The 15,597-nt window shown below is 42.4% G+C and overlaps 1 protein-coding gene across 1 annotated transcript; it reads left to right on the top strand.

Annotated features, from left to right (window-relative positions):
- Nucleotides 1–298: 298 nt before the first annotated feature.
- On the top strand, nt 299–4,160 carry LOC115790496 (vacuole membrane protein 1-like). Its single transcript, XM_030744297.1, has 7 exons — nt 299–394; nt 765–861; nt 976–1,083; nt 1,330–1,462; nt 1,808–1,898; nt 3,103–3,213; nt 4,059–4,160. Exons 3-7 carry the CDS (start codon nt 1,005–1,007, stop codon nt 4,158–4,160), a joined length of 516 nt encoding a protein of 171 aa, XP_030600157.1. The 5' UTR covers nt 299–394; nt 765–861; nt 976–1,004.
- Nucleotides 4,161–15,597: the final 11,437 nt, after the last annotated feature.

The raw sequence follows: 15,597 nt of genomic DNA, 5'->3' as shown, positions 1-15,597 counted from the left end.
AAAATGTCAAAGAAAGTGTAGAAGGCACACTTGTGTGATGGTATAAATGCACAGTTGCACTACTATGGTTAGTATTGCAGTTGCCAACCCCCAGTCCCTGTTTCGGCAAATCTGGCAACCTCCCATTGGCCCGCTTCTCACAAGGAACGGAAATAAACAGTCACATCGCTTTCACATTAAAAGTCGTTTATGAGCTGAAGCATGTGATTTCATCTTAAGTTATAATGCAAGCGGTGCACCATGGCCCGCTTCCACATTTACACAATCGATTATTTAACAACAGGATGTAAACAAAAGCTTGTGTAAAGAGTATTTTATAGGGCTGCACCAGGAGCGCTGGTTTTACTTTGACACCTGCCAGCGTTTCTTTCCGGGTGAAGAGGACGGGAACGAGGTACGGATGTCATTTAATTTTAACAAACATATCTCTTTCTGACCTGTATAGCGTGTGTTTTTTTATTACTACAACAGTATAGCGGCAACAGTTGTTTTAAACATTTCTGGGTGAGTATAGGGACTCGTTATTGAGTTTAAATGCCGTATTTTGATGTAGAGATTCCCGACGTCACTAGCTCAGTCGTTAGTATTTTGGCTAACCGGTTAGCATGTGAAGGCTTGTGGTGTGCACGTATTTAGCGTGATATCTACTTACAGAGTGACCTACGGAAAGACAACAACTTCTGTCAGCTGTTGCCCTTACTCTCTTAAGGCAGTCTGTAATAGTTTGGCTTTCGCCTCGCTACTTTCTGTGCTTTCTCTCTCAGCCTGAATTTGAATGTCAGGGAACCGGCGTGTGGACGAAATGTTCGCACTGGCAGATATATTATTGGTTCAGAGCCGCTCATAAGGATTTTGTGACTGGTACGATTCCTACACAGTCTGTTGTAATCTGTTGGCCGCTGAGAAACGCGGACACGGGAGGACACTGTGTAACGAGAAAGACCAACTTGTCCTCATTCTCCTGTCTTGTCCTAGACTGCCTGACCTGCCAAACGGTGACAGACATGGCAGCCAATGGAGCAAGCTGTGAGCAGCCTCAGAAACGCGTAGGAGCTAAAGACAAATTGAATGGCAAATCTGCAGGTGAGCTCTAACTTTGAAAATATCAAGTGTCCCTGTTGTGTAACCTTTGATACAGTGACACCCATCACCTCACGGCATGCACAGACTTACAAACACACTGATCGACTCTGGGTTGCTTTCACCTTTCATGGGTGCAAACAACTTACTCAAGTACACTTATTATGTATTTAGCATCATTAATTCAAGAAGATGTATCTGTAAGTATTACAGAGTGTGAAGGAGATTTCAATTCTTTTTGTTCTCCAGACTTGTTGTTAAGAGAGAGGAGACAGAAAGATAAGGAGGAGCGTCTGTCTCTGGTATTGTGGAGGAGACCTGTCACCACTCTGCATTACTTTCTCTTGGAGACCCTCCTTAAGCTAAAGGAGTGGACGTTTCAGTAAGACTTTCAAGGTTTTCACTAGTGTGCCATGTTTGTTGTACTTTGTTGTGCCGTTTGCTTTTCTTAAAATAAAATTGACTACTGGTTGGTAGACATTCCCTGTGATTTCAGCTGTGTTTATATATATATATATATATATATATATATATATATATATATATATATAGTTGTTCTGCCCCTTCACTGTTGTTCTGTCTCAGTGAAGGGGCATTTGTACATTTTAGTGACCATTACTTTACAATAAAGACACCTTTATGGGGAAAATGCAGTGGGAAAACCCCTTATATAGGAAGCTGGGGAAAAAGACGTGATCATTTTTGTTTTTCTTGCTTTCCGATTCAGGCTTTGGCAGCGACGAGGCACAGTGTTCCTGTGTTTGGTGTTATGTTCTCTCTTCTCCATCGCTTATTCAGCTGAGGGAGAACACCAGCAAGTAAGTCTCGACTTGATGTGCTTTCTTAAAGACCTAAAGAATCAGCGCAGTTGCTTCATCGCCAACAAGTTTAAAGGTTAATGATGAATCACTTTTTATCTGACTCGAGACTTTCCGAGAATAAAGTTTGTGTTGGGAGATAGTACAGTGTGCTCTGTTGTCAGGTAACCCTTGATCATACTGCTTAAACGTTGTTTACAAATTCATTTGTGTTCTGTCACGGTTCAGTTAAAACACCACAGAGCTTCCTAGAGCCCATTGACCATGGCCTAATCATTAACCTAGTGCAGCAGGTCAAACATAGTAGATGAGCAGAAAATAACAAGCTGATAATAAAGCAATTATAAATGTATTATAAAATACATAATCATCTAAAATAAGGTAATGGGGTCAAAAACATTTTAAATTATTCTTCTGATCGTAATTGTGTTATGATAACATTTAAGACAGACTTCCCCTGTAAAAGAGTATAATGAATATTAGTCCAATGCTGCTTTTTTTTTTTTTTTTTTGTCCTAAAACAATATAATTATTGAAAGGCTAAAACAGTTATCTTTCAGTGTAGTTTATTGTAGAGGTAAGCACTTTTAGAGCAATCATACAAAATACAAGCTGTGTGATCACGTAAATACACAACAGCGCTGCCTGAGTGTTGTGTATATGTATCTTTTGTCTCATTTGTCATTGTGGTGCAGCCTCTCTCTTTAGCAAGTTCATGTAAACCTTACCAGCTTAGACAGCAGCCACCCTCTCTGTCCAGCAGAATTGTCTCCATGATTCCACATCAGCAGCAGGAGAAGGAGGACGGGATAGATGACTGATAGTGATTGCGGTTTTCACTCTTTCTAAACTTCACTCTGTTGTTATTGTAGCTGAGATAAAATGATCACTTATGGTCTAAAATGTCAGAATTTAGTCAAAACGAAAACAGGAAAAAGAGACTTGTGATTCAGGCCTTTTACCCTTGAGTAAAAGTGACTTCCTCTCTGTGGAGACAACTTATGCACACTTAATCATGTGAGGACAGATGTTCAGCTAAATCTGAAAGGAAGATTGTGATTCAGCTTATGGAGATTCTACCCCAAAAAGATTGTCATCTGATCTTTTGGCTCGATTCCCCATCTCTAGAGTTGTGACTATTCCCTGTTCTTCCCCTTGTCTGATTTCTTTATATGGTTATTTTTCTTCATTTTGTCCCTTGCAGTATGTTCAGTACCTGGAAAAGAAGTTCCTATGGTGTGCCTACTGGGTAGGCCTTGGAATCTTGTCCTCAGTAGGCCTTGGAACTGGTCTACACACCTTCCTTCTTTATCTGGTAAGATAACAGTGGTATGGAAATGTACATGCAAAATATCTTTACATACGTTAAGAGACAAGACAGCTTTCTGTTTGGACTGGACGTCTTTTATATGAATAGACAACAGACCGTGAAACTGTAGTAGCGTACTCGCTGGTCACAGTGTCAGGCTACACTTCATTAAGAAAGAACTACAATCATAACAGGATACAGTAGATGTAAGCCACCCAACTTGGAGAGCAGGTATAGTTGTGAAGAACTTTGTTGTGAGCAAAACGGCAAAAAGGACAACCACTTTTGCACCTGCTCCCTGTCATTACAGTTTTCGAGGTTCAGAACAAAGCTACTTTCAACTGCTCCTATGTCACACTACAGCAGGTAGCTCTGCATGTTTGATTTGGCTGAGTTTTACACTGCATGCCCATCCCGACGCAGCCTCAAAGAGGATTTGTGTCTCCGGCTGGAATTGAAAACTTTTGCTTGCCAAGCGAATGTGTAAACAACTACACTATGGAGCCACATTTCCAAATTCCACTCCTGTTTATCATACATATTTCTGGTGTAGAGTTTTCGGGAATCAACCTTTTTATTTATTTATTTTTAAGCATAGGCCTATTAAAAGGCTTAAAAATTGTTTATCAACATTATCTGGTTGGTTATATTGTAGGGTCTTTAGCCACAATACAAAGCGCCTTGAGGCGACAGTTTGTTGTGATTTGGCGCTATATAAATAAAATTGAATTGAATTGAATTATACTCAGCATGGGTCAGAATAACATAACAGCTAGCTATTATCTTGCAGCTTTCATACATAACTGATAGAAATTTGTGCATTTCTTCAAAACCAATGTATGTTCCTGTAGCCACCAGAGGATGGCGTCATAATCCACACCAAGCCAAGAACCTGGCATTGGTTCAAACGTCAAACTTTTGTCACACGTCTGTCCAATGCTATCTATGAGTGAAGTGTAATTTTCCCCTGACAGACTGTCACAGAATGACTGTCACACTGAGTCACCATAAATATGCGTCATTGGTCTTTGGTTGTGGCTAAAAGGAGAATTTATCAAAATGAAAGAGAGGAAGAAGTTCTCCACCAGTCCGCTTCATGCTGATGATGTGGCTTCTGTTCTACAGAACATGTGCTGATGTGGTCCAGCTGAGTCAGCCATTTCCATTATAATGAAATAATGGGAAAAGATGTAACTGTGACCTTCCTGTTTTTTCTCTTTTTTTTTTTTTTCCCTCTAAGAAATGGTGTACACTCCCTCCATTAATTCTTTACAGCTGACTATGAGTCTGAGAGTTGTTTCACTGTCTAGTGTGCTTCTTCTTTATATTCTCTGCAACAATAATGGCATAGCAGCAGTGGCTTATGCCGTATACTCCGTGTGGTTGTGTATTTGAGGGTAATTGCTGCAAAGGTGTGACCTCATTCCATCTCTTCCTCTATATAGAAAAAGGCAAGTCAAGAAATGTATCTAGACCAAAAATTTAAAAAATAGGAAATCAGCTCCTTAAGACAATCGGCTTCCTTTTCCTTATTCACATTACACTAGGATTTTACTGTGTTTGGGCAGTCGTTCACCTTTATATCTTTCAAACAACAACACATTCCATTCATTTCCAAAAATAATTGGTCATGGACTTATTTACCCACATGGCACTGGTCACAGCATGTGATCCTAAACACTCCCTCACACCTCAAAGCTCCTGTCTGGCCACACACAAGACACTTTGTTAGACAAGGCACACTTCAAGTTTTATTTCGCTCTTCCTGACCACCAGACACGACACGTAATACCTAGATGTCCATTCTGTGTGTGCATGCACAGAGGTTGAGACATGATTACATACTAAGTCACACTTGCGACCTGGGTGACCCCCGGAGAGCCAGGCAACCTGATGAAGGGGCCTGGCACCCAGCGACTGTCTCATTTTCATTTTCTTTTATTTTTTTTGACACTTCCCCATCTGGCAACAGATACTCTCTGCATGTAGATGGAACATGCTACCACCACTGAACCATTAGTTCCTCATTTCAACTGCTGCTTTTGCAGGCTCCTCACCCATTCATAATCCATAACTCTTTATGGTACCTTACCTCTTCAGGTTTGGGAACTGTGAACACACCGGCCTCATAGTTTGCTATAGTTTGTTAGATTATGGCCTTTCTTGATAACTTGCAGCTCAACTCTGTCTCTGCTACTGTTGTAACTACTCCTTCAGAGCACCGCTCAAACAGCTGATGAGAGCAGTGACTTTTCTGTTTTATCCTCTGTTTCCAACCTAGCATGACAAAGATGCAGTGTCTTTGCAGCCTCAAAGAGTCTCTTTAACTTGGATGTTTACCGGGTGTATTGTGGCTGCACTTTCCCTCTGCAGGCCAGAGGCATGCATATTTTTCCATACATGGATGATGGGTTAATATGTACTTTAACTTGGTAGCAGGTGGTCTTGGACACAACTCTTCTCACCCATATGTCCCAGTTAGAGCTCAAAGTAAATGTTGCGTTATCCGGTTCCATGTCATCAGCTTTATTTCACCGGTGTCAGGTTGTTTTCGAGGAAATACCCTCATTTACCTCAGTGCAAATGAGGGTATTTCTTTTCCCCCAGAGGGTGGATGACATTCTCAGCCTCCTTTCTTGTTTCCAAAGAACTTCAAATTCAGTGTTTTTTCCTTTGTTTGCTGGGGAAACTTGCAGCAGCAGCTGCAGTCATTCCACTAGAGCTCCTTTCATCAGCAGCTTGGACTTCGATTCCCCATAGGCACCAAAGCAGGTCAGTGGTGGTCTGGGTTTTCCTGTGTTGTGGTGTTCCTTTGGGATCACTTCCCTCCTGCCAAGAGGCAATGGTTACAGAGTCCTTCCTCTTAGCCAGGGGGGGCTATGTGGAAGCACAAGACAATGTATGCTGGAGCAATTTTTAATTTTTTTTTTTTGCTATTTATTTATTTATTTACAAAATCCTACAAAACCAACAAAGCTATGGGTAGTATCCTTAACCCTCAGAATTTCCTCATTGTTCTGTAAGGGAGACATTTCTTTTTGGTCAGGTAGGATGTTGACCATGTATTGCGTAAACTACCAGGGGTACCAGATCCAGTCTGTCCTGGCTCCTGATATGATTTTGCCAGGAGTGCAGAATGAAGCTGCAAACATGCTTTCCTGCCAGAAGCCTCCTCTTGAGGAGCAGAGACTGAACCCAGTCGTGGTTCAACTGATTTGGTGGATGTACGGCAGGTGTGACAGTCGACCTCTTTGCTTCATAAATGTTGACACACTGTCCACTGTGGTTTCTATCCCCGAGAACCAACCACCCCATTTGTTCAGGATGCACTGGCACACCCCTGCTCGTCACAGGGTGGAGGGGTGCTCACGCAAAGTGCTGCGCACTTTTCATTTCTTGTGATGAAGCTGTGGGCCAGACTATACATACTAAATCCCCGGGCATCATTGACTAGAGCTCTGTAAATAAGTGGAAGCACTTTTCCAATTGGTCTGTGCATATGTTTCTCAAGTAATTAGGGCCCGAGCACGAACTGTGCGAAGGCCCTATTGTAATTGCTTCGTTTATTATTTTTTTTTTTTTTTTTTTTTTTTTTATTATTATTATTATTATTTTTTTTATTTTTATTATTATTATTCAGGCAAATGAATTGGCTTTTTGGGGGCTTTATCATATTCAAAAACTCATGAAACTTGGCACATGCGTCACACCTGGTGAAAATTTAAGTATTTTAATGGGCTCGGGCAAGGGCGCGCCCAAATGGCTCGCTAGCGCCCCCTAAACTGGAGCCCCACCGCTGTGTTTCACGTACATGAATGAAACTTCATACACATGTATATCATGTCCAGGCGCACAAAAAATCCTCTTGGAGCCATGCCCTAAACCCAACAGGAAGTCCGCTATTTTGAATTAATTATGCAAATTTGGCGATTTGCAGCCCTCACACTTTTTCTAATAACTCAGACGTTTTAGACGTTATCATCTTCATATTTGGTTTGTCTAACCTACACCCCCAGGGGAATCTAAATCTCGAAAATGGTGAGTTTTTGCCAAGGGGGAGGGGTCCTTATGCCCCTTTGAACTTTGATCATTCGCCATGAAATTTTGATTGCCTCTCATTCATACCTACATGATCCAATGTGCATCAAACTTCTCCAGTAGGATGAGGGTGCCCCCCTGAACACATACATATGACAATATTTAATATCAGTCGCAGCGCCACCTAGTGGGAACAGGAAATGTCATATTTTACACTTGGAGGTCCAGCTCCAAGGTGGTTTAGCAGAACCATCTCAAATTTCACCTGGAAAGCCTTAAGAAGTTGGACTTACTGTGTTTTCAAAACTGTGACTTTTTGACAAAAGGGCGTGACCCTTATGGGACGGCAAAGTTCGATGATTCGCCATGAACACAAAAATGGCTGTAACTCAAAGCCAACTTGCCCAATCTGGCTCAAACTTCAGTGGTGTGATAAGCATGCTGCCCTGAACACATTCATATGCATAAAGTCCATAAACGTTAGAGCGCCGCCTAGTGGCAGCTCGGAATATCTTAAAATAGCATGTTTTTTGAGTAGCCCCGGAGCTACGTTTTATCTACATGTATGAAAATGTACAGGCTCATGTAACATACTAAGACGTACAAAAAAGTCTCTTGGACCCATACCCCAAACCCTACAGGAAGTCGGCCATCTTCAATTGAAGGTGTCAATTTTTGCGATTTCCACGCCTGCTATTTGAACGAACTCGTCCTAGGGCATTTCACCCACTGACACCAAATTGGCTCCAGATCATCTACACAAGTAGCCCATCAAATATTGTGGAAATCTTTAAAAAATATTAAACGGCCTTGTCACACCAGGCCATTAAATTTGGCCTTTGTTTTTCTCCCTCACCACCAAAATTGTTTGTGCACTTGTTCGCACATGCTTTGTCTGATCAGGCTGAAAATTTAATCACTCATGTACACACCCAGGCTGAATCCATAACTACAGATTCAAGACTGTAGGCGCAATAGCGCCCCCTACAGAAGCAAATGAAAATTTGTATGACCGTCCACAGAATTAGTTTTGCTCTGAAATACATGAAATATCTTTCACCATTCCTTACAAAATCCTCATCTATTTGATAAGCCTCCTGCCCTGAACACATTGATATGCATAAAGTCCATAAACGTTAGAGTGCCCCCTACTGGCAGCTTTAAATATCATAATATACCATGTTTTTTAGCTAGCCCCTGAGTTACATTTTATCTACAGCTCTGAAATTTTGCACACTCATGTAACATCCTAAGACATACAAAAAAGTCTCTTGGAGCCATACTGGAAACCCTACAGGAAGTCCAGCATCTTCAATTGAAAGTGTCAATTTTTGCCATTTTCAGGCCTGCTATTTGAATGAACTCCTCCTAGGGCATTTCAGCCAGTGAGACCAAATTGGCTCCACATCATCTAGACAAACAGCCCATCAAATATTGTGGAAATCTTGACAAAATATTAAACGGTGTTGTCACACCAGGCCATTGAAGTTGGCTTTCATTTTTCTCAATGGCGACCAAAATTGTTTGGGCACGTGTTCGTACACGCTTTGCCCGATCTGCCTGAAAATGTAATCACTCATGTACACAGCCACTCTGAACCCATAACTATGGATTCAAGGCTATACGTAGCTGCAAGAGCGCCCCCTACAGAAGCAAATGAAATTTTGTATAGCATCCACAAACTTAGTTTCTCGGAAATGTATGAAAATGTGTTTCAACATTCTTGACATCATCCTGATCAAAACAGTCTATCAGACCCATGCCCTATTTTGCATGCTGGAGCCGTGACCCCACCCCCAAATATTCCATTGCGTCTATGCCGAGAGCAAAAGATATCTTTTCCTATAAAAGAATTCAACTTTCTACAGACCTTCTGTACACCATCACGATCACAAGACCTCCGAGTGCGGCACGGGTCGACGAGCGCCACGGGTCGACGCGCAGGGAGTGCGAGGGCCCGATATCACCGCTTGCGGTTTTAATTAGGGCCCGAGCACGAACTGTGCGAAGGCCCTATTGTAATTGCTTCGTTTATTATTATTTTTTTTTTTATTATTATTAGGGCCCGAGCACGAACTGTGCGAAGGCCCTATTGTAATTGCTTCGTTTATTATTAGGGCCCGAGCACGAACTGTGCGAAGGCCCTATTGTAATTGCTTCGTTTATTATTATTTTTTTTTTATTATTATTATTATTATTATTATTCAGGCAAATGAATTGGCTTTTTGGGGGCTTTATCATATTCAAAAACTCATGAAACTTTGCACATGCGTCACACCTGGTGAAAATTTAAGTATTTTAATGGGCTCGGGCAAGGGCGCGCCCAAATGGCTCGCTAGCGCCCCCTAAACTGGAGCCCCACCGCTGTGTTTCACGTACATGAATGAAACTTCATACACATGTATATCATGTCCAGGCGCACAAAAAATCCTCTTGGAGCCATGCCCTAAACCCAACAGGAAGTCAGCCATTTTGAATTAATTATGCAAATTTGGCGATTTGCAGCCCTCACACTTTTTCTAATAACTCAGAGGTTTTAGACGTTATCATCTTCATATTTGGTTTGTCTAACCTACACCCCCAGGGGAATCTAAATCTCGAAAATGGTGAGTTTTTGCCAAGGGGGAGGGGTCCTTATGCCCCTTTGAACTTTGATCATTCGCCATGAAATTTTGATTGCCTCTCATTCATACCTACATGATCCAATGTGCATCAAACTTCTCCAGTAGGATAAGGGTGCCCCCCTGAATACATACATATGACAATATTTAATATCAGTCGCAGCGCCACCTAGTGGGAACAGGAAATGTCATATTTTACACTTGGAGGTCCAGCTCCAAGGTGGTTTAGCAGAACCATCTCAAATTTCACCTGGAAAGCCTTAAGAAGTTGGACTTACTGTGTTTTCAAAACTGTGAGTTTTTGACAAAAGGGCGTGACCCTTATGGGACGGCAAAGTTCGATGATTCGCCATGAACACAAAAATGGCTGTAACTCAAAGCCAACTTGCCCAATCTGGCTCAAACTTCAGTGGGGTGATAAGCACCCTGTCCTGAACACACTGATATGCATAAAGTCCATAAACGTTAGAGCGCCGCCTAGTGGCAGCTCGGAATACCTTAAAATAACAAGTTTTTTGAGTAGCCCCGGAGCTACGTTTTATCTACATGTATGAAAATGTACAGGCTCATGTAACATACTAAGACGTACAAAAAAGTCTCTTGGACCCATACCCCAAACCCTACAGGAAGTCGGCCATCTTCAATTGAAGGTGTCAATTTTTGCGATTTCCACGCCTGCTATTTGAACGAACTCGTCCTAGGGCATTTCACCCACTGACACCAAATTGGCTCCAGATCATCTACACAAGTAGCCCATCAAATATTGTGGAAATCTTTACAAAATATTAAACGGCCTTGTCACACCAGGCCATTAAATTTGGCCTTTGTTTTTCTCCCTCACCACCAAAATTGTTTGTGCACTTGTTCGCACATGCTTTGTCTGATCAGGCTGAAAATTTAATCACTCATGTACACACCCAGGCTGAATCCATAACTACAATAGGGCCTTCGCACGAACTGTGCGAAGGCCCTATTGTAATTGCTTCGTTTATTATTATTATTTTTTTTTTTATTATTAGGGCCCGAGCACGAACTGTGCGAAGGCCCTATTGTAATTGCTTCGTTTATTATTATTATTATTATTATTCAGGCAAATGAATTGGCTTTTTGGGGGCTTTATCATATTCAAAAACTCATGAAACTTTGCACATGCGTCACACCTGGTGAAAATTTAAGTATTTTAATGGGCTCGGGCAAGGGCGCGCCCAAATGGCTCGCTAGCGCCCCCTAAACTGGAGCCCCACCGCTGTGTTTCACGTACATGAATGAAACTTCATACACATGTATATCATGTCCAGGCGCACAAAAAATCCTCTTGGAGCCATGCCCTAAACCCAACAGGAAGTCCGCCATTTTGAATTAATTATGCAAATTTGGCGATTTGCAGCCCTCACACTTTTTCTAATAACTCAGAGGTTTTAGACGTTATCATCTTCATATTTGGTTTGTCTAACCTACACCCCCAGGGGAATCTAAATCTCGAAAATGGTGAGTTTTTGCCAAGGGGGAGGGGTCCTTATGCCCCTTTGAAATTTGATCATTCGCCATGAAATTTTGATTGCCTCTCATTCATACCTACATGATCCAATGTGCATCAAACTTCTCCAGTAGGATGAGGGTGCCCCCCTGAACACATACATATGACAATATTTAATATCAGTCGCAGCGCCACCTAGTGGGAACAGGAAATGCCATATTTTACACTTGGAGGTCCAGCTCCAAGGTGGTTTAGCAGAACCATCTCAAATTTCACCTGGAAAGCCTTAAGAAGTTGGACTTACTGTGTTTTCAAAACTGTGAGTTTTTGACAAAAGGGCGTGACCCTTATGGGACGGCAAAGTTCGATGATTCGCCATGAACACAAAAATGGCTGTAACTCAAAGCCAACTTGCCCAATCTGGCTCAAACTTCAGTGGTGTGATAAGCACCCTGTCCTGAACACACTGATATGCATAAAGTCCATAAACGTTAGAGCGCCGCCTAGTGGCAGCTCGGAATATCTTAAAATAGCAAGTTTTTTGAGTAGCCCCGGAGCTACGTTTTATCTACATGTATGAAAATGTACAGGCTCGTGTAGCATACTAAGACGTACAAAAAAGTCTCTTGGACCCATACCCCAAACCCTACAGGAAGTCGGCCTTCTTCAATTGAAGGTGTCAATTTTTGCGATTTCCACGCCTGCTATTTGAACGAACTTGTCCTAGGGCATTTCACCCAGTGACACCAAATTGGCTCCAGATCATCTACACAAGTAGCCCATCAAAAGTTATTCAGGGTTTTGTAGAATATTGAACGGTGTTGCCATGGCAACCCTCTGAATTTGGACTTTTTTCAATTTCAAATTCACAGACATTCTAAACATCAGCCCCTGGGCTGTGCTTTCTCTATGTACCTGAAAATGTGCCTGCTGATGTAAGATGCTAACATCTACAAAAAACTCTCTTGGACCGATAGCCGAAACCCAACAGGAAGTCAGCCACGTTCACTTTAAAGTGTCATTTTTGCAGCATTTTTCGCCTTTTTCAGGCCTTTTTGCCTCAACTCCTCCTAGGGCATTTGACCCAGTGAGACCAAAATGGCTCCAGATCATCCACACAAGTAGCCCATCAAAAGATATTCATGGTTTTGTAGAATATTGAACGGTGTTGCCGTAGCAACCCTCTGAATTTGGACTTTTTTTCCATTTCAGGCCCAGATAGGTTCTAAACATCAGCCCCAGGGCAGTGCTTGGTCTGTGTACCTGAAATCGTGCATGCTGAAGTAACATCCTAAGACGTACAAAAAAGTCTCTTGGACCGATAGCCGAAATCCAACAGGAAGCCTGACATGTTCTAATTAAGGTGTCATTTTTGCAGCATTTTTCACATTTTTCAGGCCTGCTATTTGAATCATCTTCTACTACAGCTTTTCATCCAGTCACACCAAAATGGCTCCAGATCATCTACACAAGTAGCCCATCAAAAGATATTCATGGTTTTGTAGAATATTGAACGGTGTTGCCGTAGCAACCCTCTAAATGTGGGATTTTACTCATATACCACAGTGCACCAAATTGTTACATCTCTGACATACATTGTCCGATCTGCCTCACACTTCACAGGCTTAATGGGAGGGTAAGGGAGACTGGACACACCCCTCTATCAGCTTTGTTTCACACTCATAACGCCACCTAGTGGCAACAGGAAATCAGTAGGACACTGATACTCATCATCCTATGGTCATTACAGTTTCATTGATGGCTGCAGGCATTACATAGAGCATTGTGACATATTAATTAGTGGGCACTCACCGACACCACCTAGTGGAAGCGGGAGACGATCGACGCGAAGTACGGCTAGCCTGCTGAGCCGTCAGCAGCCGGGTGAGCCAGCTACTCTCTCGTCTGCGAGAACCACCGAGCGCGGTTCGGCTGGAGCGTGCCACGGGTCGACGCGCGGCTTGGCTGGAGCGCGCCAGGGGTCGACGCGCGCCGGGTGCGAGGGCCCGCTCATCGCCGCTTGCGGCTTTAATTTTTTTATTATTATTATTATTATTATTATTCAGGCAAATGAATTGGCTTTTTGGGGGCTTTATCATATTCAAAAACTCATGAAACTTTGCACATGCGTCACACCTGGTGAAAATTTAAGTATTTTAATGGGCTCGGGCAAGGGCGCGCCCAAATGGCTCGCTAGCGCCCCTAAACTGGAGCCCCACCGCTGTGTTTCACGTACATGAATGAAACTTCATACACATGTATATCATGTCCAGGCGCACAAAAAATCCTCTGGGAGCCATGCCCTAAACCCAACAGGAAGTCCGCCATTTTGAATTAATTATGCAAATTTGGCGATTTGCAGCCCTCACACTTTTTCTAATAACTCAGAGGTTTTAGACGTTATCATCTTCATATTTGGTTTGTCTAACCTACACCCCCAGGGGAATCTAAATCTCGAAAATGGTGAGTTTTTGCCAAGGGGGAGGGGTCCTTATGCCCCTTTGAACTTTGATCATTCGCCATGAAATTTTGATTGCCTCTCATTCATACCTACATGATCCAATGTGCATCAAACTTCTCCAGTAGGATGAGGGTGCCCCCCTGAACACATACATATGACAATATTTAATATCAGTCGCAGCGCCACCTAGTGGGAACAGGAAATGTCATATTTTACACTTGGAGGTCCAGCTCCAAGGTGGTTTAGCAGAACCATCTCAAATTTCACCTGGAAAGCCTTAAGAAGTTGGACTTACTGTGTTTTCAAAAACTGTGACTTTTTGACAAAAGGGCGTGACCCTTATGGGACGGCAAAGTTCGATGATTCGCCATGAACACAAAAATAGCTGTAACTCCAAGCCAACTTGCCCAATCTGGCTCAAACTTCAGTGGTGTGATAAGCATGCTGCCCTGAACACACTCATATGCATAAAGTCCATAAACGTTAGAGCGCCGCCTAGTGGCAGCTCGGAATATCTTAAAATAGCAAGTTTTTTGAGTAGCCCCGGAGCTACGTTTTATCTACATGTATGAAAATGTACATGCTCATGTAACATACTAAGACGTACAAAAAAGTCTCTTGGACCCATACCCTAAACCCTACAGGAAGTCGGCCATCTTCAATTGAAGGTGTCAATTTTTGCGATTTCCACGCCTGCTATTTGAACGAACTTGTCCTAGGGCATTTCACCCAGTGACACCAAATTGGCTCCAGATCATCTACACAAGTAGCCCATCAAAAGTTATTCAGGGTTTTGTAGAATATTGAACGGTGTTGCCATGGCAACCCTCTGAATTTGGACTTTTTCAATTTCAAATTCACAGAGATTCTAAACATCAGCCCTGGGCTGTGCTTTCTCTATGTACCTGAAAATGTGCCTGCTGATGTAAGATGCTAACATCTACAAAAAACTCTCTTGGACCGATAGCCCAAACCCAACAGGAAGTCAGCCACGTTTACTTTAAAGTGTCATTTTTGCAGCATTTTTCGCCTTTTTCAGGCCTTTTTGCCTCAACTCCTCCTAGGGCATTTGACCCAGTGAGACCAAAATGGCTCCAGATCATCCACACAAGTAGCCCATCAAAAGATATTCATGGTTTTGTAGAATATTGAACGGTGTTGCCGTAGCAACCCTCTGAATTTGGACTTTTTTTCCATTTCAGGCCCAGATAGGTTCTAAACATCAGCCCCAGGGCAGTGCTTGGTCTGTGTACCTGAAATCGTGCATGCTGAAGTAACATCCTAACACGTACAAAAAAGTCTCTTGGACCGATAGCCGAAATCCAACAGGAAGCCTGACATGTTCTAATTAAGGTGTCATTTTTGCAGCATTTTTCACATTTTTCAGGCCTGCTATTTGAATCATCTTCTACTACAGCTTTTCATCCAGTCACACCAAAATGGCTCCAGATCATCTACACAAGTAGCCCATCAAAAGATATTCATGGTTTTGTAGAACATTGAACGGTGTTGCCGTAGCAACCCTCTAAATGTGGGATTTTACTCATATACCACAGTGCACCAAATTGTTACATCTCTGACATACATTGTCCGATGTGCCTCAAACTTCACAGGCTTAATGGGAGGGTAAGGGAGACTGGACACACCCATCTATCAGCTTTGTTTCACACTCATAACACCACTAGTGGTGACATGAAATCAGTAGAATACTGATAACCATTATCCTATGATCATTATAATTTCATTGATGGCTGCGGGCATTACATAGAGCATTGTGATACTTTCATTAGTGG

Source organism: Archocentrus centrarchus, chromosome 13 (assembly GCF_007364275.1).
Source record: "Archocentrus centrarchus isolate MPI-CPG fArcCen1 chromosome 13, fArcCen1, whole genome shotgun sequence".
Classification (NCBI taxonomy): domain Eukaryota; kingdom Metazoa; phylum Chordata; class Actinopteri; order Cichliformes; family Cichlidae; genus Archocentrus; species Archocentrus centrarchus.
Note: the sequence above shows the minus strand (reverse complement) of the source record. Positions and strands in the feature narration are given on the sequence as shown.